This window comes from Xenopus tropicalis, chromosome 5 (assembly GCF_000004195.4).
Source record: "Xenopus tropicalis strain Nigerian chromosome 5, UCB_Xtro_10.0, whole genome shotgun sequence".
Lineage (NCBI taxonomy): Eukaryota > Metazoa > Chordata > Amphibia > Anura > Pipidae > Xenopus > Xenopus tropicalis.
Window position 1 is genome coordinate 125,729,961 of NC_030681.2, and position 27,784 is coordinate 125,757,744.

General features: G+C 39.2%; 2 protein-coding genes across 5 annotated transcripts; one reads left to right on the forward strand and one right to left on the reverse strand.

Moving 5' to 3' along the window:
- Positions 1-138: 138 nt before the first annotated feature.
- On the reverse strand, positions 139-16,495 carry atg4b (autophagy related 4B, cysteine peptidase). Of its 3 annotated transcripts, none has more exons than XM_012970551.3 (13): positions 16,417-16,495; positions 12,527-12,628; positions 11,063-11,134; positions 10,145-10,243; positions 9,519-9,617; positions 6,577-6,649; positions 5,859-5,938; positions 4,858-5,027; positions 4,075-4,153; positions 3,094-3,239; positions 2,843-2,899; positions 1,840-1,933; positions 139-1,073 (listed from the first exon to the last, which is right to left on the reverse strand). In XM_012970551.3, the coding sequence occupies exons 1-13, from the start codon at positions 16,475-16,477 to the stop codon at positions 1,000-1,002; spliced, it is 1,206 nt and encodes a 401-aa protein (XP_012826005.1). In that variant the 5' UTR covers positions 16,478-16,495; the 3' UTR covers positions 139-999. The 3 variants fall into 3 exon arrangements, with proteins under 3 accessions (XP_012826005.1, NP_001072464.1, XP_017949429.1); NM_001078996.1 differs by lacking the exon at positions 16,417-16,495 and adding an exon at positions 16,100-16,121; XM_018093940.2 differs by lacking the exon at positions 16,417-16,495 and adding an exon at positions 16,014-16,100.
- Positions 16,423-27,760, forward strand: thap4 (THAP domain containing 4). 2 transcript variants are annotated; one of them, NM_001079353.1, is made up of 6 exons: positions 16,423-16,552; positions 17,827-18,764; positions 23,180-23,339; positions 24,476-24,585; positions 26,043-26,146; positions 27,541-27,760. In NM_001079353.1, the coding sequence occupies exons 1-6, from the start codon at positions 16,476-16,478 to the stop codon at positions 27,658-27,660; spliced, it is 1,509 nt and encodes a 502-aa protein (NP_001072821.1). In that variant the 5' UTR covers positions 16,423-16,475; the 3' UTR covers positions 27,661-27,760. The 2 variants fall into 2 exon arrangements, with proteins under 2 accessions (NP_001072821.1, XP_012826029.1); XM_012970575.3 differs by lacking the exons at positions 16,423-16,552; positions 17,827-18,764 and adding an exon at positions 20,264-20,406.
- The last annotated feature ends 24 nt before the right edge of the window (positions 27,761-27,784 follow it).

The window sequence follows — 27,784 nt, forward strand, 5'->3', positions numbered from 1 at the left end:
CCTGGCACATGCGGGAGGTAGCAATACTCCCCCGTACTGGGTCCTACTCCCAACAGGCTGGGAAAGAAAAACATTTTTTATACCCAAAGAATACCTCAGACATTTCCCTTTTACTCCCGAGAACATTGGTTGGCTTGGTACTTGATGACTTGCTTTTATTGAAGTAGTTCAGAGATCATTTTTAAAAGTCAAGCTTAAATAAAATCACAGCATTATGAAGCTGACCACTTCTCATGTTTATCTGTAAATATACATGACTTTTGGAATCCATCCTCAGCTCATAGTGCTGCTTTCAAAAGAGGAAACAAAACAAATGCATACTGTCTTTAATGTATTTGGGGGACTTGCACTTAAAAAATGTGAAAGCATTTGTCTACAATGTGTACAATTCCAGTCTGCCTACATAAACTTGCACACGTCCAGCATGGTTTTAGGAACAGCAGATCAACACCACTGCTTGTTGGCCCATCTTTACAATATGCCCTTTACAATAACTACCCACTGATGTCTCAGGAGCTTCCTATGCCTGCTTTATGCAAGTAGAGACCAATAGATAGGCCATCCTGGGTTTTCCCTTATTCTGAGTGCAAAATTCCTGCACACTTACTTAAGAAAACCTATCCTTTCTACCCAGTTCTCATGCCATACCCTAATGCTGAGCCCTGACGTATCTTTTTCTGTCCTTGTCACTAATTCTTGATGTAAGCAGTGGTGTTTTCCTGTCTATGGAATGTAACAGAACATAAGCATGAAGTTATTTGACATCCCAGCTAGATCCAGGAGTGACAGCTGAAGGGGCCACACCAAAAATATAGGCAGCATTTCCCCAATGCAGCAGGAAGTATCTGTAACTGGAAAACTCATCATCAAACCCAAGGAGCAGGGAACTGTGTAAGTAATCCAGCAGTCTGTAGCCCACAGTGGTGACTGCTCTCCTATTGCCTGGCTGTAGAATATAATGTGTTCCTAATCCATAGGTAATTTTATTCTTCAGACTTTTCATAGTGATAAAATTTCAAATTCTTCATCTTCAGAATCAAAGAACCTGTCAAGTCTGTCAGCATCTGATGAATCTAAAGGCAAAGGAGAAATGTTGGAGGGAATAAGTTAAAGGAAACTAAAAAAAAAAACTGCTACAATAAAGCAATTTGTACTGAAGTATAAGGGCAATTAAATGTATGTTTTGTCTCCCACATCTGGTCCTTGCCATCATTGGTACTGAGAATCGCCACAGATAAACGCTCAAGTCAAGTAAATGTGCGAAATTGACCTTTTGTATTTTCACTAGATCGTCCTATTTGAGTGAATTACCTGTGGTGATTCTTATAACCCATAGTGGCATAAAAGCATCAGTGGCCAAGCAGTGACTTTTCAGCTGCTGCTGAATAGGGTCCATGTCTTTGAATGCTACCAGGAAAATGGAGTTGTGTGAACCCACACATACATGGGAGAACATTCAAACACCTGGGCCTGTGCCTAGGTCAGACTCAAGTTCAGATGAGGATGCTGCCAGGCAGCAGTGCTACCTACTGAGTAACTGGCAACTGCTAGAGGAAATCTCTGCATCATTTCTAAGGAACATGTTATTTTACATTTGCCTTTTACTTTTCACACAATTTTATACCATGTTTAAACCCTGTTATAATTATTCATTACTGCATAAGCAATAATTAAAAGGGTGGGAGCTGATACCAATGAATTCTGAATTCTGTCAGAGCAGATAAGTAAATACACTGCAATAAGAAACTCAGACATGTCCACTTCAAAGCAAACATTTTTCAGATTTATAAGTTTTATTGTTATTAATGGTGCACAAATGTCAGAGTAAGAATGCATTACCTGGCGTGAGGTTTAGCACATCTGGATTGGATAAATGTAAAGGTAACTGATCTACCACTTCAAACATCGGCAGGGCTCCTCCAGAAAGAGACAGCTGTGCAAATAGAGTTACAGTTTTCAGAGTGTAATATCACCAGTAAAAACATTTGTGGAGGCTACCATACCATTTATGTACTACAAGGTGCCTTGATTTGTGAACTTAATAACAACCTTTTGATGGCAGAAAGGCCCACTATGTGGTACCTGCAGACTTACTTCCTGTTTGACCATTCATACATGGAGTTCTAGTACTGCTGTACTGTGTGTTGTCTTTTCAAAATGGCCAAGTACTGCTTAAACACATCATTTGTCACTGAAGCATGATAACTTTCAGGATATAATGTTACAGGCTACCAAATGCTAGCCTAATAACCTAAACCAGTGTAACTACAACAGATCTGGTAACCATGGGCAATTTAGTTGACTTTGTAGCCCTGGCCTAAAAGGGGCAGCAGGAGCACCAAAGTTTCCAAGAAAGTGCAGCTGCTGCAGTTTGGGCAGACATCAAAAGACAGCAAATGCAACCAGCAGCCCAGCAATTTTTAAACTGGGCCTTGATATTGTCCCTCTAAGAACAGTAGCCCATTCAGTCCCTCCAGACTAAATCAGCAGCTTATTGGCCTGTATAGGGGCCTCCACTTGGGTTGTCATAGTCAGCCATGATGATCTGTATATATGTTTATTTATATATTTTTCTAATGGGACTAGAAAAATGTCTATAAATATTTTCTGCACATGATTTTATTCCTTTATTTAAAAAACATTACATTACTCACAAGATACAAATGCAAGATAACATATCACCACAAATGCTGTAATAGAAATGTTTGATGACATGAAAATAAAAACAAAGTTATAAAAAAAAACCCATTACATTTATAAAGTGATATATAATTTATTATAAAAACAAAACAATAATCCTAGGAATTAAATGTGGGTTAATATTTTCTCAAATTGCACCAACCTTTTTAATTTGTTGGCACCAATCCTCAAAGTCTTCTTGAGATCTACAGAAAAAGCCCTGGGAAGAAATAAATTAATTTAAAGCTTAAATGTTAGAGATGGATACTGGCTTCTAACATGCTACTGTTTTCTAGCAGAATTGTGTATTTCGCAGACATATACATACTGTGTGAAGGCTTCATAAATTGAAATCACTTCTATGAAATTGCATTTGCTGGAGCTAACACCTGCTCTTGGTCTCCTGGTACTCACCACAGCGATAGAAGGGTCAATCTCGGATACATGCATTCGACATGGAGGGTGCTGACAGTGGAAACTTTCGTCTTCTACAAAACAGCAGTCACTGGGCTCCACCGCAAGCTGTGTAGTGTGAGGGTCCAGGTAGATCAGCTCATCCCCTAAAAGAGACAGCTAAACATTGCAGTGAGTGTAATAAACTTGTGGCCCTATTTCGAATGACAAAATTCCCAAGACTTAACCAAAATTCCACTTTTATGTCTAAGAAAAATGTCAAAAACAGCATAAAATGGATACCAGAGATTCCCCAAATTAAGCACACTAATACATCAGGGATATGTTAGAGGGTTAGTATATTTCAAGTTTCTGTTTAGAGTGATACAAACAACTGTATAAAGCTGTCTGCTCCTTCCTTTTCCACTGCATGGCTGTGTCCTACTGTAGCTTGTTACACTTCACCACAATTATATATTAGTTTTCATAATAGCTACTACCCTGTTGTTCTCTCTGTTAGCAGTAAAATAGCTTTTAGTTAAGGATTCTCTCTGGGCCATGCAAAAGTGTATCTATGATGCTCAGATGAGAAAAGCCCTTTACCTTTTTCAATAACTAAGAAGTTGAAAGATTATTTTCTCTGAAAGGCCTAAATATATCAGGGCTGAAATGTATTTAGTTAGCAGGCACCCCTGGCTAGGTACGTTGGTATGTCAACGTAAAAAGATCAAAGGGTTTGACAACTTTTCAAAGATGGTGTTCAAGAGCCTATCAAATGTACATCTAAAGATTCCTGACCATAGTATAGCAAAAGTCAAACTAAAATCCTTGGAGCTACATTTTGTATATCTACTGCCCCTTCAAGCAAGCAAACAGTTGGGGTGCACCTTTTGGATATGAATATTCATTCATATCTTTCTGCCAATTACAGTATTAATAGTACTGATAATGTGGTGGAGTTTTCATAAATGTGTGTTGCTGTTAGTGGCAGAGCACCCTTACCTACATATCCTATGAAGTAATGAGCACTGTTGGGTCGGCCACCAATAACCCCCAGGGACTGAGGTACCATAAAGCAGTGCTGTGAGGTGGGCAAAGACATCAATTAGAAGACATTTTTTTCCCAAGGAAAATATTCATAAATAGATGCATTTCTCCCTATACTGAGAATACACATTACTGCATAAGAAAGTGTACGTTTTTAATTCTCTGACTGGCTACCAAATAGGAACATTCTAAAGAAACCTAAGCTCAAGAGAAATGTACAAATAACTTTAAAACAAAAAATACATAAATCTTAGGCTAGTGTTACATTTGACATTTCTCAAGTCATAGTTCACCCCCTGGGGCTGATTTAAAGGAATACTGCCATGGGAAAATATGTTTTTTTTCAAATTGCAGCAGTTAATAGAGCTTCCCCAACAGAATCCTGAATTGAAATACATTTTTCAAAAACACAAACAAATTTTTTCTATATTTAATTTTGAAATGTCACATGGGGCTAGCCATATTCTTCATTTCCCAGGGTAAACAGTGTCATTTAGAAATAAAAAGTATACCATAAAAATCATGTTAAAGTGTAAAACTGCACAAGTGCAATTGCCAATCACATCCAGTCAGCAATTGGCTCTGGGACATGTACACCAAGTTAGAAATATGAAAGCAAACATCTGATCTGTGGCACTGGTGCAATTTAGCACCTATGTTTGCAAGGTAGCCCTGAGTTGAGATCTTACGGACTTGTTTGCTATAATGAAGTTTTTAAGAAAACCTTTAAACATGTACCTTTAGTGTTTCAATATAGGCTTCATTGATATCACTTAGTCCCAGCCGAAGAGGTATGAGTAGCACAAGAGGCTTCCATAGGGAGCAGCTGGGGTCAGAGACGCCTGTATAGCCATTACAAAGGGCCCCAGCCTCGGAGCTCTCATTGGTTCCAGCTCTGCATAATCTGCCTAAAGAAAAGAAAATATTCTTCCATGATTCATACAGCTCGTATAGCGGCCTGTCAGGGAAGAGCACATAAACAACCCTTCACTGTTTTGAGATAAAGTGCAGATCTCTCCAGCATCTGTTAAAAAGCATTAAAATTCACAATTTCACACCCAGGGGCAGAAACAGCCTTGTGTGACACTAAGCAAGACATACACAAAAGGCAAAACCCACACAATAAGGCCAGTCACACATAGGAAATTTTAAAAATTCAAGCTCTCCATTTAACAAAATTCAGAGAAGTGCCAAGTGGGCTGGAGCATTTTGTCAACCGCTAACAGCAGTGGTCAAAATGAGGGAGGTGGCAATGTCAGATGCAGCATGTAAATAGATTGCTAGCCAGTGGCATTGAGACAGAAAAACACAATATACAGCTGACAGCCAATAACTATTTGGGTTTCAAGTTTTATTTGAAACTTTTTATATTTTGGTGACAGGTCCCTTTTAAAAACACCAAAGTCACAAATATACCAACCCTTGATTTATTAACACAAATAAATACAAATGAAAAGGTATTGAAATCCCAATACATAGTACCAAGGTACTAAAAGTGAAGCCAGTGGTGTATTGTTTGGGGGCCGGGGTCTGTTTCCTCTTTAGTTGTGCCACTTGGTGCACTTTTCTCTTTAGGCAGTAACAAAACAGCCCTAAAAGCTCATGTGCTGCAGAAAAACACTCATGTTTGCAATAAAGTCACTTTTTAATGAGGGTTCTGGCACAAATGGCTTGGAATAACAATAATTCTGGCACAGGGGTAAAAGAAATGGCTATTTTACCTCTTTCCATTCACTTACGTATCTCATCCATCACAACTGTGTTATCCATAGCTATATGAACAGCAATAGAGCTCCACTGGTCAAAAACCGCAAGTTTCCTTCAGAGAGAAAGTACAAATGGAGAAAGATGTGACATGAGAAAATCACGCATACTTTTTTTTTTTTTTTATTTAAGAAGTCCTTTATTCTGAGGTGAAAACTGACAAAATAAACATAAAGGATATACAAGTTAAATTGGTAACGGCAAGTAGACTTGCCATTGCCGAAAAGGGAAGGAGAGGTGGGCATATTGTAAGTTTCCCTTGCTATTTACTCAAACACTTGAAATGTGAGCTTAGGGGAAATAGGTTGAATGTGGAAAGGGATTCCGATTCATTATCTCTTCAAAGGCAATGATGGCACATTGGGTTTTGATGAGCACTTATCGTGTGTTGCGTGTTTAGGTAGCACAAAAATGTATTGCCAAAGCACCAAAACCACCAAAAATGGCTTGCATGTAAGTGCACTTTGATAATGACCTTGAAAAACATCAAAAGGGCTTATAGGTGATGCACATACAACTTAATGGGGACAGTTTTGGGTGCTTAACTGCCATGTTTTTGTGCTAGTTAGAAGCTCAGCACTTTCAGTGCCTGGAATTACCCCTGCATCACAATATACTAAGGTAAATATATGCATGTGTAATTGTTTGGGTAGCAAAAGTCAGATTTTACAACTCCCACTATTCTTTCCATACCTCAGGACCTGCGCCACTGTGTTTGGACCATACCACTGGCCAATGCATTTGCCTTCTCCAACTCCCATTTGTGCTGCACAAACAAACAAATTACAGATTTTACCTTTTAAATGCATCCACATTAAACCAAATTACAAAACAAGCAAGATACGTAGTGGAACATGGTTCGCAAAGAACATTGTCCAAAAGTTTAATGTCTTCCATGTGTTCATGTTTCCATTTTGATCTGTCTAGTGGGAAAAAAGGTACAGTGGCTTGCAAAAGTATTCGGCCCCCTTGAACTTTTTCACATTTTGTCACATTACAGCCACAAACATGAATCAATTTTATTGGAATTCCACGTGAAAGACCAATACAAAGTGGTGTACATGTGAGAAGTGGAACGAAAATCATACATGATTCCAAACATTTTTTACAAATAAATAACTGCAAAGTGGGGTGTGCGTAATTATTCAGCCCCCTTTGGTCTGAGTGCAGTCAGTTGCCCATAGACATTGCCTGATGAGTGCTAATGACTAAATAGAGTGCACCTGTGTGTAATCTAATGTCAGTACAAATACAGCTGCTCTGTGACGGCCTCAGAGGTTGTCTAAGAGAATATTGGGAGCAACAACACCATGAAGTCCAAAGAACACACTAGACAGGTCAGGGATAAAGTTATTGAGAAATTTAAAGCAGGCTTAGGCTACAAAAAGATTTCCAAAGCCTTGAACATCCCACGGAGCACTGTTCAAGCGATCATTCAGAAATGGAAGGAGTATGGCACAACTGTAAACCTACCAAGACAAGGCCGTCCCCCTAAACTCACAGGCCGAACAAGGAGAGCGCTGATCAGAAATGCAGCCAAGAGGCCAATGGTGACTCTGGACGAGCTGCAGAGATCTACAGCTCAGGTGGGGGAATCTGTCCATAGGACAACTATTAGTCGTGCACTGCACAAAGTTGGCCTTTATTGAAGAGTGGCAAGAAGAAAGCCACTGTTAACAGAAAACCATAAGAAGTCCCGTTTGCAGTTTGCCACAAGCCATGTGGGGGACAAAGCAAACATGTGGAAGAAGGTGCTCTGGTCAGATGAGACCAAAATGGAACTTTTTGGCCAAAATGCAAAACGCTATGTGTGGCGGAAAACTAACACTGCACATCACTCTGAACACACCATCCCCACTGTCAAATATGGTGGTGGCAGCATAATGCTCTGGGGGTGCTTCTCTTCAGCAGGGACAGGGAAGCTGGTCAGAGTTGATGGGAAGATGGATGGAGCCAAATACAGGGCAATCTTGGAAGAAAACCTCTTGGAGTCTGCAAAAGACTTGAGACTGGGGCGGAGGTTCACCTTCCAGCAGGACAACGACCCTAAACATAAAGCCAGGGCAACAATGGAATGGTTTAAAACAAAACATATCCATGTGTTAGAATGGCCCAGTCAAAGTCCAGATCTAAATCCAATGGAGAATCTGTGGCAAGATCTGAAAACTGCTGTTCACAAACGCTGTCCATCTAATCTGACTGAGCTGGAGCTGTTTTGCAAAGAAAAATGGGCAAGGATTTCAGTCTCTAGATGTGCAAAGCTGGTAGAGACATACCCTAAAAGCCTGGCAGCTGTAATTGCAGCAAAAGGTGGTTCTACAAAGTATTGACTCAGGGGGCTGAATAATTACGCACACCCCACTTTGCAGTTATTTATTTGTAAAAAATGTTTGGAATCATGTATGATTTTTGTTCCACTTCTCACGTCTACACCACTTTGTATTGGTCTTTCACGTGGAATTCCAATAAAATTGATTCATGTTTGTGGCTGTAATGTGACAAAATGTGAAAAAGTTCAAGGGGGCCGAATACTTTTGCAAGCCACTGTATAATATTCCTTTTGTGGGGTTTTCCCTTTGTCTTGTAACAGAATGATTGGGTTAAAAAATGTGGTTATTTGTATTTAAAGTTTGAGTTTAGGGTCCTTGCTTAACTAGGACCAAATTGGCAATCAGAGGGGCTGTTGTAAGCTGCACTAAACGCGTTATTTATATTGGGCCTGTGGGGGCTGTTTGGGCCTTTGTGTACTTCAAATGCCTGGGCCTATTTTGAGTCTCAGTCCAGACGTATGAACAACACATATATGGGCAGCATGAGACTTTGCAACAATGGAATTGCTGTGTCCCAGTAGCCACAATTTGCTCACACCCTTTTTAGACAGGGAACATCTTCCCATATTATACCATGTGCCTCCCAACCTACCTATTTAACTATTATTGTACAAAACATATACCCGAGATCTTTCAGCTTGATTACCTGACTTAAGTCTTACAATGAACAACAACGGTATTTCAAAAGTAATTTATGATAACAATTCTATAAATATTTGTGAATGTTGTTAAGGTAGCTAGACCCAAACTCTTCCTAAAAAGATAGTTGTCAGATTATGTGGTAATATGGTCAAATATGCATGCAACTTTAAGTCTTATTTTTAAAACTAGTTTAATATTGTTAAGTGCACACCAATAATTATTTTTAGATCTATACATACCTTCAACTTTTAATGGTAAATTGCACATGTAAAAGGTAACTTATTTTGCATGTCTATAAGTGCACTTGTTTAGCTGTCACACAAGGGAATGTATGGCAATAACCACCCTGCAAGCAGTGAACGCCTGTATGATAAACATTAGCATGTTCCATAGATATCAGTAACATTTCCTCTGCCCCTTTGATCTCTGGCAAACACTTTATTTCTGATATTCATAAGGTCATTTTGCTTCTGCAAACTAAGAAAGGGGGTCAAAGTACTTTCCTTTGGCCATTTTAAACATATAGGTGTTTCACATAAATTAAAAAGAAATCAGCTATTCCCTGTACATACATTTATGTCAGTATATATTGCCATACATAAGCCATACCCTGCTAATGTAACAATATCAGTCTGCTATGTTTGTATGCAAGGAAACTCTTACCAATTTGGTGGATGGAATAATAACTATCTTTTTTGTCCAGAAAAGCTGTAAGGATGTTCAGATATTCTCCTTGGGATTTCTGTTTGTCCCATCTCCAGTCTAAAAATAAAACAGACCAAAAAAACAGTTTGCGATGTACTAAAACAATACAATGTAAAAGTCTCTCTCAGGAAACAACAGTGTTTTTAGAGCTGTCGCACACAACATGTTTCCTTTTTTACTATTAGTAAGATTCCTTCATGTTGTTCACTAAATGTAAAGCCTGGTAGAAAAGGACTTGTGGACTGGGAATCAGAATCGGTTGCAATGCTGATTGGAATGGGTCATCATAATCCACTTTAATAAAGTAAAATTCCTTTTCTATAAACAGACAATTATCAAGACAAAAAAAGGACATACAAAATTGATTTTAAAGCTAACTTTGGGTCACAGAGTAATTCCCCAGACTGGTCTCCCTGTCTAGCAGAATAAGTGGAGCCAGTTCAATTCCTTTTCTATACTGCTGACCTATGATCCCATTTAATAAGTTTGCATGTTTAATTTGAAACTGAAGATTAGAATCCCCCTCACATAGATAAAACACATTTCTAAAATGCTTTAAAGCCAGTAATTTTACTACATCTTACCTCTTCCTATGTGTCTACAGAGCAAAGCCTGAGCAAAGATCATCTGGCCACATCGTAGCATACAGCCCCAGCCCGTGTCAGACGTGGGCCCTGTGCCCCCTGAGAAGATGGCAATACACAGAGAAGATATTCTATATTTGATTAATATTTTTAACATCCAAGGTATAATTCATTGTTTGATGGTAAATCATTAACTGTTCTATTTATGAGAATTTAAACACTATTCTTATATTATTAATTTCCTTAGCATATTAAAGATCTGTTTTAAGCCAGTGGCTCAAGGCACTTTCTGACGTTGCCATGGCCAAATGGTTTCTCGCAGACTGAATTTTTGGCAGGTTGAGATAAGTGGATCTGCTCCTTTCCACATCCTTGTGTACCTGAGCTGAAAAGTGCAGCATCCGTTTGAGTGCAGGTACATTGAGAGGATGTTAGCTGGAAAAAAAGTGGATTTGCAGGCTCACCTCTATTCCTCTCTGTGTACCTGCACTCAGACGGAAATCTGTTCTTTTCAGTGCAGATACACACAGGGAAGCAGAAGGGTCCACTTCTCTCATTTTGTTCCGTCTACTCCAGTTTCTTTCCACATACGGACAAGTTAACTGGCTCCTAATAAAATTGGCCCTAGATAGTGTGAAAGTGATAGGGACCTTAGATAGTAAGCAAGGACTAATGTGAATGATGTATCATCTCTGTAAATAGCAATTCAGAACAATTTTAATAGTTCAGCAAAAATGAATAAATCTGAACCTTAGTGCCCACAAAGAATCATGGGAAATTAGTAATTTAGCAATAATCCATAGGTGTTGTATAAGGTGTTTAATAAGTTGTTTTCTTTTAAAGAGCTGAATAGTGAAAACTGCCAGAGATTACAACCAAGGGGCTGCATTTAGTGGTTGTGTGTTTGATGTTTCTTACCTATTGCTGGAAAGTTCCTTCTGTAGGTAAACCAGAGCCTGGAAGTGATGTCATTCAAGAGCTGCTCTTTCTCTGCAAGGGAAGAACATTTACTCCATTGGGTTCCACATGCCCAGGCAGCACATTTATTAAACTGGAATTAACTTTTAGCATATTATACATGGACCTTTCTGAACAAGTCTGTCTTCTTGGTTCAGTTTAAATAAATTCCTGTGTTGCCTATTTCAAAGTAACAAAAATAAACTTACATAGTGTTAGCCTTATTGTTATTTTAATATTTATTGTTTATCTTTCTTTTTTGGGCCCTCTACTATTCATCTTACTTACACATTTCTAAACTGCTGCCTGGTCGATAGGGTCATTAAAGTGGTACTGACATATTAAGGGCTATGACACACGGTACTACTCATTGCCAAATGCGGCTACAAGAAAATACCCTGCCATAGACAATACTGAGAACTGTCTCTGCTAAAACACATGTAGAGATAATTATTGTCTATTTGGTACCCATGACAAGTAACTGGCTATAAAAGTCATTGCCCTAAGGAACGAGTCAATATTAGTAGTAGTGGTATTATTATCTTTCTGAAATTGAAGTTAACCCCAAAAACACTTTTACGTCAGATCTTTCAGAAGAAATTTGGTACTTTAAATTCAATAGTGAAGTCATGTTCTGGAACAACAGTTAAACTCCACAATTTACAGAACTATTCACAAACAGATTGTGAACCAGTTATTTTGACTTCAATTTAACTCCAATAATTTTTCCTAATAAAATTTAAGTTTACTCTGTCAGATGTCGACCGGGCAAGCTTTCTTTTTCCATCAGATCGAGGACCGCATCAGCTCATTGATGAGGTCCTTGCTTCAATGGTTCCTATTGCCATCGTTGTAACCCAATACGCATGCCAATTCTTATGGTGTATGGCTACCTTAACCCAGCACAGGTTACTGTAAGGCTAAAGCCAAACATAGCTGTTTCTTAACCTATGGATGCAGACCCACAGGGCAGATTTCACTGTAAAACTGCATTCTATAGCATTTTCATGCTGAATCTGCTCCACAGAAATATTGCAGAGGGGAGGGGAGGGGAGGGGAGGAGATCGGTCAGGCTGCTTCTCAGCCTAAGGGCTAGTTTGACTGTTGAGCATTATTGACTAGAACAATAAAGATTGATTATAGTTTTTTTTGCTGAGTAAACCAGTTCCAATACTATATCTGGGAAGCACTGGGTTTGAAAGTATTGAACTGGTAATAGTAAACGAGCATTCTACAAGACAATTATTTCACGGGAGTGAATTCCTCACTAGTGATTATGGTTGCACACACAGAACCGTACAGTTACCAACTAATAAAGGGATTACAGTTAAACTAACCATATTTGGATAAACAGGGCATATGAAAGAGTGTAGTCAGGTACACAGATTAAAATACAATAAAACAATGTAGCAGTGTAGCAAGTACCTGTCAATGCACTGTATTTCCTTCCCAGCACCCAAACTGGCTCCGCTGTTTCAGGAAAGTCGGGAGTATCGGCAAAGCGCAGGGTATCATAAGTGAGTGTAGCTGGGAATAAAATAAGCAAGTGATAGGATGTTTTTTTAATACCAAAAACAGTTCTGCGACAATTTTAACCACCATATTGCACTCATGAAAAACTAAGGTAGTCTAGATGCCCTGGGTCATCTGTAAATGCTTTCTCAAGCAGTGCCCAACTGTCAATGCCATAGATGAAACATTTTCTATAGTTTTAATGGGAACTAGCAATAGGCAATTAAGGGTGTTTGCTTTGCTTTTCCCTGTGAGCACCACAGAGGTCACAAATGCCACAAGTATTATATGTAACTTTGTTACAAGTGAGGCTTGAATCCAAGAGGTCTGATAAGGTCTGTGAAAATTCCTCCCAAACAGAATGAACTGTGTACATGAGAGGGACTCCTGTGAATGCCATTGAAATACATGAATGGAGACCATCAGCTCTGTCAGTATTGCATTTCAATGAATAGTGAATACCTGGAAAACCCATTATCCAGAAAGTTCCAAATTACAGAAAGCCCATCTCCCATAGACTCAATTTTAATCAAATAGTTCACATTTTTAAAAATTATTTCCTTTTTCTCTGTAATAATAAAACAGTACCTTGTACTTGACCCTAACTAAGATAATTAATGCTTATTAGAGCCAAAACAATACTATTGGGTTTAAATACTATTTAAATAATTTTTTTTGTAGACTTAAGGTAGGAGATCCAAATTACGGAAAGACCCCTTATCCGGAAAACCCCAGGTCCTGAGCATTCTGGATAATGGATCCAATACCTGTACCACCAAAGAATAAGGGTGAAGACAGATGGACCTACTAGTAGCAGCTACTTGTCATGGCTACAAAAATAGATAATGCTGATCATTTACTGATAATTGTCTCTATGTGTGTTTACCAGAGACAGTTCTCAGTATTGTTTATGGCAGGGTATTTTTTGGCCTTTAGTAGCCGTGACAAGTAGCTGCTACTAAGTAGCTTTGTGTCTTCACCCAAATAATGTGTTTTAAAGTAATTAAAATATAATGTACTGTTGCCCTGCACTGGTACAATTGGCATGCTTGCTTAAGAAACAATACTGTTGTTTTTAAAAAAAAAAGCTGCTGCGTAGCCATGGGGGTAGCTATTCAGTCTGAATGTGATTTGTGAAATTTCTTAGACAAACACCTTGAACAACAGTTCCTTGAAACAATGTCAGAGCAAGGAATGCAAAAAATATATAAATATCACAGACAGGTACTACTTTTACTAGCAACTACATTTACAAATAGCTTTTATAATAAGTTAAAAAAATTGTAATTAACATATATTGGAAAGTTGCTAAAACTTACATTTTCTTTCACTATACAAAAATAGTTTTTGGGTGGATGAACACTTTAAACAAGACTACATCTTTGTTCAGAGACATTGAGAATCCCCCAACAAGGGAAAACTTCCTGGAATGTACCCTGGAAGTTACTACTTTTTATAAGTGTTTTTGCAAGGTAACAATAATGTAATCTGAGACAAAAAATGTATTCCTGCTAAAATGGACTATGTCCATGCTGGAGTCATTCTATTTGCTCTTCAAAATAAACATCATGCTGAAACAAAAATCCCTTTTTATTGTGGTTTTCCCTGGAGGGCTGGCTATCTCTGGTTACAAACAGGGACACATCCCATTATTTCTAAAGGGGCTCTATGCATGTAAGTGCCGAATGCAGGTGCCCCTTAATAATGTAGACAAAAATATCATCCTGCAGCCTTCTAGCTGTAGTTAAAGGGGCTGTTCACCTTTATATTAAATTTTAGTATGATGTAGAGAGTGCTATTTTGAGACAATTTTCAATCGGTTTAGTTTTTCTGTTCAACAGTGCTCCAGTTTGGGATTTCAGGGGCTATCTGGTTGCTAGAGTCCAATTTACAATAGTAACCAGGCAGTGGTTTGAAAGATAGATTGGGATATAAATACAGGAGGGCCTAAACAGAAAGATAAGTAATAAAAATTAACAACAACATTAAAAATGTAGCCTCACAGAGCAATAGTTTTCGGCTGCTGGGGTCAGTGACCCCCATTTGAAAGCTGGAAAGAGTAAGAAGTGGAAGGCTAATCATATAAAAGTTATAACAAATAAAAAATGAAGACCAATTGTTGCTAAGAATAGGCCATTCTATAACATAATAAAAGTTATCCTGAAGGTGAACAACCCCTGCCTGTCTGTGTATGCCGAGTTGATGTTCAATAGTCATAGGACAGACCTGGGCAGAACTGATCTTATAAGGGCAATGGCGCACCTGACAATACCAATACATCTGATGTTCCATTGGTAGGGGACAAAGTATTTAAAATCACCCCCATTAACAGCAATGAAAAGTAATCTTGACAAGTATTTATCACTCAGAAATGAATAAGATTGCTGATCCCCTGTCAACATAGATCCCCCGTCAACATAGAGCACCTGTGCTTTTAACTGTTCATCAGAGTAAAGGTGGCCATACACTGTAACATGTGCTTGTTTGGCGAGGTCACCAAACAAGCGGATCTTCTCCTGATATGCCTACCTACCAGCGGGTGATATCGGCTAATTCAATCATTTGGCCCTAGGGCCAAAAGATATAAGTAAAATGGCAGCCGTTGGCAGATCTCGATCAGGCAGGTTTGATTTTCCATCAGAACAGGGACCACAGTGGCTTGATGATGCCATCCCCATTCCGACGGAAAAATAAAACCTGCCCTATCAAGATTTGGACGATTTCAGGGGGACATTTTTGAGTTACAAAACGTTTTAAATCATCTCATGTACCATTGCCATAAGGCCCTATTTCTTAACCTTGGCACTTCATATCTGGCTGGACTACACTCCTATGTTTCTGAATTGCGGGTATTAGTAGCCCAGCAACATCTAGGGACCTAGGGCTTAACGACACAAGAGACTTTGGTTGGACAGACTTATTTGTCCCACAAAATCTTGTCCTGCAACTGCACGCAACAGTTTTATTTCAGTAAGAAACTCTCAGTAACTTTATTTTGTCTAATAAAAATGCACCATGCGGGGTTCCCATCCAACAGTCATGTGACAAGTATTAATGCATTGTATAAGTTATTTTATTATTATACACTAATTAGATTTATAATGTACTATTTTTTAGACATGCAGCTACATCCCCTTTGTAGGATGGAATCTCTCAGTGCAATGACATCCAACAAAAGCTCCCACGAAGACAGTTCAGTCCAATAACCAGAGAAATATTTTCACAAGCGACCACCATTCACCATCATATGACTGGAAGCAGTGGCCAGCCGAGATGTTGAGCAATCTCACTCAGGATATAAACTCACATCATAGTGCTGTTTATAAGGCAGTGCTGGGAGTTACAGAGGCCCGCCAGGCACACCAGAGTGAGCTACCAAATATTATTTAATGAGACCCACCCAGCACCACAGAACGCTTCACTACAGGTGACACCAAAAGGTAAGTTGCGGCCAGACAAGCTATGACTGTGTCTCGCTAGACTCACCTGCGTCCATCATTCCTTTCACTTCACCCACTCATATAGAAAGTATCAACCTATCCTGTTTACTGCTGCTGTGGCAGCTTATACGAAAGGATCCAATCAGAAGCAGCCTTGCAATTTGACACCTATGTTAGCAAACAAGACGGAAGTGCTGTGCGTGTACGAAGGGTCCATACTTATGTATGAAACACATCCGCTAGTTTAAAAAACTAAGCTTTAAACTGTATAATGAAGTAATCATAACAAAATACTTCAGGATTAACTCGCGTTATTTTTTTTAATTTCGGCTATCTAGACAGCTACACAGTTGTGTTCCGTACAGGTAGCCTGTTTCCGGCTCGGTGGGTGACGACATCTTGTTGTACGGATTAGGCTAGTCATGGTGATATGCTGTGCTGCTCCGAGTTGTACCAATCGCCAAGGGAAGGGAAAAAAGGGAGACGTATCCTTTCACAGGTAGGCTTGTTGTTATTCTCTCATAGTAGAATTCACCTGGAACTATCGCAACTGGTTAATGGGCGTGGGAGGGTATTGAAAAGGGCGGAGTTAGAAGATTGATGTCAGAACTGACAAATCAGAATAGAGCAAAACTTAAACACCGCTTAATCATTGAGTTTATAAGCATCTGTATGGGAGCTGGTGTTCAAGAACAAATAATGACGCAGAGGTTTAAAAATAGAACGTTATTGTTATCCCCTGAAGGCAATATAGGCAGCTATTAATAATATGGTTTGTTGCACGGAATCCAATCACACGAATTTAGTTGTATATGTTTGTGGGAAGCAGCGCAATTTTAAAATTGTGTCCTACAAAGCAGAACTGAGTTCACTCTTATCTGTAGCAATTTGCTCATCTGATTGGTATTTTGATCTGATATGTTACTGGCATAGTTGCCAAAAATGGCTTTTGAGGCCAGTATTATATAATGAAAAACAATGAAAGGATGGTATTTTCATTCTTTTTGGCTACACCCAGTAACATCATAGTTAACAAACCTGGAGAGTTGCTGTAAATGATGCCACCCTTAATGTCTTTTTCACCTATTAATGATATTAATATCAACTATTATTGTAGGTGTTCTTAGTGGTAAAATACCATCCAGAGGGCAGCTTTATTGACAGTCAGCCTCAGCCACACTGACGGGGCAATGTAATGAAAGGTGTCATATCTGCCCAGTCCAGTAACCCACAGCAATCAGCCAGACCCTTTCTTTCAAACAGGCCAGTAAATGCTATCTGCTGATGAGTTTCTGTGGGTTACTAGAACTGTAACAGATTCTGCACCTGTTATTACATTTTCTCAAATTTGCTTCTCAGTGATAAAGCCGATCTAGTTTAATGTTGCAGCTAGGCCTAGACTGCCAATCTGTGGGTTCTGGCAAATGCCAGGGGGGCTTCTGTAAGATGCCATAGACAGTCACTATTTAGTGGGCTGGCAGTGGGCTCTTTGGGCCTCTGTACTTAAATTGCCAGTGCCTATTTTGAATTCCAGTTTAGACCTGGCTGCAACCTCTTTACTGAATAAGCAAGTGCACTGAGGTAGGGAAAGGTCAAGCTACTGGGTAATTTAGCTCCCTCATTTAATAACTGCTTAATTGCCACCTCCTCCATAGACTAAATGAGGCCATGTGTGTCATACTTCCAATCATAACCTATGCCAGTGTCCACATATAGTAGGAAGTGAAAAGATTTCTGTTCCATTTATACGTTAAATGGTCTTCACTGTTACAGGTTTCCTCTGAAGGATCATGTTCGTCTATCTCTCTGGACAGATGCATTACAACGTGATAATTGGACCCCTGGACCATATTCTTTTCTCTGCAGTGACCACTTTAGTCCAGAGAGCTTTGTCCGGCGTATGCCAGACCAAACCCCACTTCTTACATCAAATGCTGTGCCCTCCCTCTTTAAGAACTCTTGTGGAAGGAGAAAGAGAGGAACGGTGCTTCGTGTCTCGGGAGTAAGAAGGAAGAAAAAGGCCCCAAAAATAAGACCAGTCCTTATTCAGGGGAATAATTCTGTTGAATTGCCTAGTGGAAATATTTGTGCTGAAAGCCAGAACAGTATTATTATTACTGATGATTTCAAAGACGCTGGCTGCTTCCTTACCCATGATGTGTCACCTAATAGTTCCAGCGCGTGTAAATTTATTTCCTGCTTACACTCCTATAGCAGTTCAGCTAAGCCACCTCTTTCCCAGAATGGCACCAAAGTGAACCTTTTTTCTCAAATAATGGATGTCATCAAACCATCTCATACACCAACCAGTGAGGTCTTGCCCTATGCAACCAGTGGTGTTACCCCATCTGATGACAAAGATTCAGACAACAGCCATCTGTGTCGTGTAGAATTTAGTAATGATAAAGGATCTCAGATTATTCACACTGTCACTGCACAACATCCAGTCTCAATGGAGGACACTCACTGTGAAAACAAAGAGTCATCCACAGTAGAGACAGAGGACCCCAGTTCACAATCAGATATGCAAATCTGCCCTATTCAGCCAGAAAATTACTCTGCCCTTTACCAAGACATACATTCCCTTCATTCTTACTGCTTTCAATCAAAACCACTTTCAGGACGTAGAAATCATCTAAAAAAGAAGGGGAGAAATATGAAAGACAGAGGTGATCATTATTGCTGTACCCAGTCCTTTTTGGAACTGCAGTGTAAGTATCGATATTCCTAATTAAAGGGGATCTGTCACCCTAAGATATAATTCCAAATCCTTTTCTATCATGTTAGTTGAGCAAGACAAACATTACTTATACTACATACCTGGTTTGTGACATATAATGCCATTGCATTGTGCCACACATTCACCTGTATTCAGATCTTTCTCTATGTTGTCCTTATCTGCCTGCACAAATGAATGCTTATTTCATTATATAGCTTTAAATGCCACCAGTGTAAGATATTTAGACCCAGGTCTAGCAGGTCCAAGCTGCTCAAGATAGATCCTATAGTCCTCAGATGCTGAGTGTTTCCAAGTGAGTTCCAATATATGTTCATATATGTTCCCAGAAAAATCTGTATTGTATGTGAGCGCTTATGCCCTCTGCATATCTTTGATGCATATGCGAGTATAGTCACTACTGGTGGCATATAAAATCCCATCCAGAGCTGGCAGGGGAGCTAGAAAAAATAGTATTGACATCTGATACAGTTTTTACACAACAGCTGCAGCAAACTCTAAACTGTGTGCTGCTATTTTGCCAAATTTAGCATTGGGGAGAGATGTGCTATATTTATATTCTGTAATGTGTGATAGCATTTAAGCAGCGTTTATTTTCATATAGTTGTTCAGTTTTGTTGAGTTGCAACTCCTAAGCACCAGCCAAGTGCCCTCAATTCTTGGTAGGAGGTTGCATCTGAGATGTAGTACACACTTCCTACACATTGCCATGGTGCTGCTCTGATATAAATTGCCCTACAAGCTCACAATTAGGCAGAGTACATCCATCTAACCTCATCCTGCTGCCCTAGCTTGCATTTTTTCCAGCTGCATTAGCATCCCTGAAAAACGTGTGTAATGTTTTCAGTATCATGGGACACACTGAGGACATCCCTGATTACGTGATTTTCTTCTATCAGACTGAGGCCACAACCTCCCCCATCACCCAGTGCACCGTTTACAGATTTTTTTTTATGGGTAATTGTGTTCATACAAATCAATGCAGACTGCTTATGCTTACATTCTGATGGTGTTGGTTCGAACGCTGGAGTTCCCCTTTAATGTATACAGTTGTGCAGGTAAAGGCTCACTTGCAGATTAACCTATGCTTATATATTTAACAGTATAATAGAAAAAAAATAGAAAAGTAAGGGTTATAAAATGTACACCTAATATGGGGCTGCAGAGATTCTAGCAGTGAATCTTTGTCTTCTCAGACACTTCTGGGAACTGTAGTTTTTTTTTTAAATAAATGTTATTTATTTTCATATCAATCGGATTCCATGTATACAGAATAGTGTTTTTTGCAGAAAAAATTGTGTAACTTAGAGGTTGGTATATACAGTATCAGATCAGTTAATAGTACTGTGCAGAGATTGTCTTATGCCTGGTTGTCTCAATGTACAAAACAGTTGCGTTTGTAGGCTTATTGGAGTTAGACAGGCACAGGGAACTGTACTTTTATCCATGGTACCTAACAGGCAGAGAGTAGAAATAAGTATCAGGTTAAATCTTGGCACCTGTCCAGCAGTGCTCTGTAATAGGAATCTCTTATCTTCCATCATGCATTGCTTTTGTATGACCTCACATCCTGTCTAGTAAGGGAACCAGTATGGCAGGTTTGCCAAATGCAGCAGGTACAATATTTTTATTTTATTTTTCAAATCACCTTGAGGTGCACTGTTGATTCACTGTTGCAAGTAACAGATGTAATTTGAAGCAGTAAATAGTCATTAAACATTAGATAGCATGTCTTCAGAGGCACAGCAAGAGTTAAGGGAATTGCAGTTTCCCAATTGCTCCTGTGGAGTTGTTCCTTGGGGCCATGATATGAATGTGTGTTGGGCAAGCGCAGCTGTGGTCTAAGTGTTAATATTCCAAATGGCTTATTACATACTCGGCTGGTTAGTGCAGTTTAAACAAATACTGGTTAATGTGTGGCAAAAGAGCCGCCTTGCCGTGTTTATGAGCAAACAGTTGATCAGTGACCCTGAAACCAGCAGAATGTTTGAAAAAGTAAAAGCAACCATCAGGGGGAGCCATAGAGCCATATTTGCTGTAAAAGACTCTGATTAGTTACTGCAGCAAAACTGCAAGGTCAGTTATAAATAATAATAATAATGCCAATGTAGGCAGTAATATAAGTTTTTAAATGAAATTGTATCATTTATCAGTTCACAACAGTGATGCCAGAGATACCTGTTACATTCTAGGTAGGATAGCAAGATCCATATCACATTTACTTACACTATGGTAAGTTTCATTAGGATCCATTTCAATTTTATAAATATGTTTTGTTTTCCGGTAATCATATCCCACAAATTTCCTCTTTATATAGGGATCAATCTAATTGATACATTGTGGAGGGCTTTTCTGGAATCTCAGACTCCTAATGTGTTGTACATTTTGTGTGTGTTCTGTTGTAATACTCATATCATGGAGCTATTGTTTCCACTTTACCAATCTAGACTTTATTCCCTCATTAGAGACCATGAACATCCCCCAACAACCCCATGCATGTAATATAGAGTTCATTGTATGCCAATCCTTCTGTAGCCCTTTGTTTCCCATTCGTTTTCTTTTGACCATTCCTTCTTTATTTTATACCTGGTCTATAGTAAATAAACCAAAATAAAGAATATTAAAAACATGAAAAAAATCATATGCTGAATTGATTACTGTCAATTAATTAAAATGCATACTGCATATCTGTGCAGAAATCTGTGCAGTCTGCAACAATGTAAATTTAAATATCTGGTTTTAAGCAGTTGATAAGGAAGCTCTGTACAGGACAGCCAAAGTAACATAAAGGTATCTGTCTTAATGGAAATTCAGGAAGTTTTGCTGTAATATTTTCATGCTATTTATTACAAAAATACATTTATAACATGTATTCCCCTTGTGGTAGCTTCCTTATCCAAGCTAATACTGGCTTTATATGCATTCTACATGAAGAAGTGTTTGTTACAGACGGCTTAGGGTTTAATCTACATATTTCAAGTTAATTCTAATCATTCATATCACAGCATGTGGTGATGTGCATGCAAAACATGGTTTGGAAACCTTTAAAAGGGCAGCATCTACGATAAGATTATATTCTGCATGTACTATTACATGTGCTTGTGTGTGTCCCATTTGATATATACACATCCCAGTATGTAAGGTGGCAGCCCTAATACAAATTGGTTGCCAGTGCATAATCCATGTGTGGCCTAGTTTTCCACACTCCCTGTACTTATGTTATATAATTATTTCTTAATTATTAAGAAATAATTCAAAATCTGTTTATATCATGTTAGTTGAGCAAAATAAACTTTACTTACACTGTATAAATGATTTAGTTCTCTTCAGTCTTGGAACTCAGAATAAGAGCAAGCAGGCAGGCACCATTTTTTGCATGTGCACCAGAATGGGGGGCCTGATGCACAATAGTCTGCACAATTATACTGTGCCATCTAGATGTTTTAATTTAAAAAAAAAAAAAAAAAGGTTTCAGGTTTAGGTTTCATGCTTAATTTGCAAAGGATTTTAATTATACAGATTTTTATGTGTGGGTGACAGGTCCCCTTTAACATAATACAGGTGTAGGACCCGTTATCCAGAATGCTCGGGTCCAAGGATATGCCTGATAAGGGGTCTTTCCGTAATTTGGATCTTCATACCTTAGGTCTACTGAAAAATCAATAAAACATTAATTAAACCTAATAGGATTGTTTTGCATCGAATTAGGATTATTTATATCTTAGTTGAGATCAATTACAAGGTACTGTTTTATTTCTACAGAGAAAAAGGAAATCAGTTTTAAAATTCTGAATTATTTGATTAAAATGGAGTCTATGGGAGACGGGCTTTCCATAATTTGGAGCTTTCTGGATAGTGGGTTTCCGGATAAGGGATCCCATACCTGTATTCCATATTTAGCAGCTTTCTGATCATTATTGTAGGCATTAATTATAATCTGCATTTTACAAGTGATGTCTTTCCAACTGCTCAAGCTGCATACAGGTTTTAGCTTGGGCACTGGGGACACTTGCTTTGTTAGACTTGCCTTGAAATCATGCAGAGCATTTATATTCCGCTACAGTGTGTGTTGCTGTGATTAAGCTCTGAGGAATTGTCACAGCAGTAAGGATGCCAGGCAACAAGCAGAGTAAATTTCAGCACGGCATCCGTTGGACTGCATCAAATCCAGGCCTGGACTGGCAATCCATGGATTCTGGCAAATGCCAGAGGGGCCCTGTTTTAAACCCCGGCTCTTGCGCCTTAATATTTAGTGCTGAGCATATTGCCAGATTTTATCATCTGTGGATAAATAAGTTCCTCATATTTTACAGTTCTTAGGAACAGTTCTCCTGTAAACATACCCAACACTTTCTTAGGTAATGGTTTCATAAACCTTTTCTCTTACAGCTTCCCCTCCTCTGAATCCTGTGGTTTCTCAGCTTGCTTGGATGTTGGGTACCTGGGTGTCTGAACCTGCTGGTGAGGGGCAATTCCCCACCATTCCACCTTTCCGCTACATGGAGGAAGCAACCATCACTCACGTGGGACAGCCAATGCTAAACTTTATGTGAGTGTACTGTGCAGCATAGCAACCTGAGCAACACAGCATTTATTATGTAACATTTATAGATAATTAATAATAATAATGTTAGGTAGAGGCAGATTTAAAGGGGATGTTCCAGCCCTGCGTGGGAAAGAAGCTACCTTGTACTCCAGTATTCCTACTCAGGAAGTTGGAGTGTAATGTGTAGGGCAGATAAGGAAGTGACCAGGCAGGAAATATAAGCACAAAGAGAAGTCATGTGGAAGTTACAACATATGCTTTTCGTATTGTAGCATTATAGCAGGTGCAGAAAGAATTCTCTAAATTGTTGGTCATCCTAAATATTGTGTTAAAATATTGAGCTGATAGGCTCACCTTGAGAAAATACAAATGAGAAAACACCCTAGACTGATAAAAGGCCATGTCACATGAAGACACAGTTCTAAAAAAACCTATGCTCCATTTTGCCATTATATTTTTTTGTCTCCTTTAGTTCTCTAGGTTTTTCTAAAATATTAATCTGTATATATCAATGTTTTGAAAACCCCCAACCAGTGGCTCGGGAGCAACATGTTGCTCACCACCCCCTTTGATGTTGCTTCCAGCGGCCTCAAAGTAGGTGCCCATTTTTACATTTCGGGCTTGGAGACAAGTTTTGGAAGCACAGAGACACAATTTTACTCCAAGCAGAGCCTCCTGCAGGCTAGCAATCCACATTGGGCTACCAAATTGCCAATAACAGCCTTTATTTGTCATCCTTAAGGAACTTTTTCATGCTTGTGTGGCTCCCTAAGACTTTTTACATGAGTGTGGCTCATGGTTGGGGATCCCTGCTATTGGGAATAATTAGGGCATGTTTTGTGTGTGCCATTTCCATGACAGGTTTCCAGATACCGGCACCTAAAGCAATTTTCTGATGATAAATGAAATGTGCGGCTTACCCAGACAATGGAAATAATCTCCAGCATTTAATCATTCAGAGATTGGATATAGATAAGGACATACAACATGGCCCTAGAATGCATTTATTTTTTTATACACATGCTCAGCCTTAAGTTTGCCGAAGTACACAAAAGGTTGGTAATAAATAACAAGTATAACAAACTGTGCTGAAACACTTGCAATGCAATATTTTAATCTTATGTTCTTTTGTCCCTCAGGTTCTGTGCTTCTAATGCTGAGACTGGGAAGCCAATGCACAGAGAGTGTGGGTTCATCCGTATCAAACCTGGTACCAATCACGTGGCCTTCATTAGTGCTCAGAATACAGGTATAACCCATGCTAACAATACGAAGTTTGTATTGTACATACAGAGTAATAGGTAGGAACAGCAAGAGTATATGTATTATAAAGCTTTGCAAGAGGGTAAGAAAACTGTAAAGCTTTCATTTTATCCATATACAGTCAAACCCCAAATTTAAGCTTCTTCATATTACACTTTTTTGTTCAGTCCCACTGATTTCAGTCCATGACAGTGAGTGCTTTTTCTGGAATTTATACCTTGTTTCCTGCATTTTACACCAGTTTTTTTGTATTGATTTACTGAATAAGTGTTTTATAAGTGTTTGCTTGTTGGTAACCAGTTCTACAACATATATATTTTATTAGGGCCTTCTGGATATTCCTAAAAACTGATGATATTGCATCTCCATATTATGCACACTAGGAATTATTATGTATGTTATTCTACATGTATTTATAATTTACAAACATATTCTGCAACTCTGTATGCACTGAATCCAAAAGTTTTAGATTTGGCTGGTGCCAAATTTACCGCCAGTGATTTGGCCAAATAATGAACTAAATCCAACCCTTACATTTGCATATGCAAATTGGAACATAATTAAACAAAAAGTGCCTTATCTAAAGAAATTGGTATCTTCAGCTGTCCAGTGCTTTAGGGCTCTGGCACACGGGGAGATTAGTCGCCCGTGGCAAAACTCCCTGTTCGCTGGCGACTAATCTCCCCGAGTTGCCTACCCCTGCCATCCCACCGGCGAACATGTAAGTCGCCGGCGGGATGGCAGACGCGGCGGCGCGATTTCGGGCAAATCGCCGAAAAAGACTCACAAGTGGGATGGCAGGGGTAGGCAACTCGGGGAGATTAGTCGCCCGCGAACAGGGAGTTTTGCCGCGGGCGACTAATCTCCCCGTGTGCCAGAGCCCTTAGGCTAATGACCATGGAGTAATTTAGTTGCCTGCGATAGATCTCTGGGGGTGACTAACTGCTCCAAAATGCCTTTCCACCGGCAACAATAGAAGTCGCCAGTTGAAAGGCCAACACATTGCTTCAGCTTTCCAAAGTTGTGCAAAGTTTGTTCCTGCAGGCACTAACTCACTCCATGGGACCTTAGCTTTAGGGTAGGACCCCATGAGGCGGTTTGTCTGCCTGCTTATAAGCATTTAATTTGCCTTGGTACAGGCACGCTCAGCTAGTATCCGCCAACAAATGCAAGATTAGGATTCAATGCTTGTAGGTGCAGCCACAATGTGAAGAATATTTTCCGTTTAAGGGCTCAGAATTGGTTTCTCAGAACACTAAGGGGCAGCCTTATCAAAATGGAAGATTAGAGCGCCCCTCAGAAAAATGCACCCACTTTTTATTCATTCCTATGGAATTTTTAGAAGTGTATTTGAGAGTGGTGGAATTTCACTGTAGTGAGCTCTAATTTGACACTTATTAAATCTGGTCCTAAGGATTCCTCTTATCCCTTTCCTGTCTCAAGGTGTTGTAGAGGTGGAAGAAGGGGAAGTTGAAGGAGAGCAGCTCAGTCTAACTTCAAATTCAGTCAGCAGAATTAGCTTTGCCAAGGAGCCTCATGTCACACAGGTAAGGTAAAGGAGCTGGCAGTGCACCCAGCAATATCTGCTATATTGTTGTGGTGACCATCTCAAGGTCTATGCATATTTTTTTTTTTTGATTCAATACTTTATTGAGTTTACAAATAAAAGCAACATAAACTGGGTTGACATCTGAGTTTGTTCTGTTTATACAATGTAAAAATTGTTCGTATTTTCAAGGCACATTGCTATGTTTTTTGTATTTGCACAAAGTTTTATACATGTTTCATAAAAATGTAATGTAACATAGGTTGGTAATGCAAGACACCGTGGTCGTTCGGAGAGGTTTGGCTTCTATATAGTGGGTGTTTGTGCATGGTAGTTCTCAGTGTGTTGTTGTTCGGGGATTTTCGAGCCATGGGCCCCAGACTTTGTCGTATTTGTCTGGGTGTCCTCTATTTTTATAGGTAATTTCTCTATAGGGGAGTGCTTGGTTTACGAGTGTCCTCCAGCCGTTTAGGGTTGGGGATTCAGTTGATAGCCATTTACTCGTTATGTGTTTGCGGGCTATGTGGAGGAGTTCAGTTATTGCTGTTCTTTTGTATGTGTTTGGATATAGGTGTTCAAGGATGGCCAGTAGGCACACCTTAGGGTCCAGTGGTACTGGGGATGTCTATGCATATTTTAATTGAAACAAAGTCACTACTGGTCATGGAATTTCATGATATACTACAACAATTACCAGACCTGGACTGGCAATCTGTGGATTCTGGCAAATGCCAGAGAGGCTGCTGTAAGATGCCATAGACAGTCCCTATTTATTGGGCTGGTGGGGGCTGTTTCAGCTTCTGTGTCCTTGAAATGTCATGGACTATTTTGAATCCCAATCCAGGCCTGACAATTATAATCATATTTTGGGTGGAAGGGGCACATGGGTGGCCAAAGCAGCCTTAGTATGGCCTTGGTTTAGCTGGTTAGGTGCTAACTACAAAGTATTCACATCATTTCATAATTTTAATTGCCTTTATACCCACAGCAGTAGCTCTTTCCATGCTGAGGTATAACTTTGGAAAGAAAGCACAGAAGCAGAATGGAAAACAGTGATTAAAAGGATTGGATGGGATGGTTTACAGTAATGTTACCTATTCATTTCAGTTAGCTGATAACATTTATGTAATAAAATGTTTGCCCAGGAGCAGTAACCCATAGCATCTGATCAGCAGGAAGCATTTATTGGTCACCTGTTTAAAAAACAAACATCTTATTGGTTGCTATGGGTTAATGTTCCTGGGCAAATTTAGTGCCTTTTATTACATATTGGGGTAAATGTTTGTATTGCACAACCACTACATTTCAGCATGCAGACTTGTGACATAATATAAATGCAAACCTATGCGAAATGGTACTGACATTTATTCCTCCATCTTTTTCATTAAATTTTAGATATCCCGTAAGTTCCGCCTGACCCCAGAGGGCAAACTGGAGCAGACTGTATTTATGGCCACCGCTTCACAGTCATTGGCTCCCCACTTGCATGTAACATACAGGAAGGTGACATCTTAAGGTTCAGGGCCATGATGCTGCAGGAACATCTGTACTGTGCTGATTGCAAACCTATGTCAGAATTTCCATATCCAAATAAAATGGTATATTTTTCCAAAAACTCCTTTGCCAAGTGTATAATTAT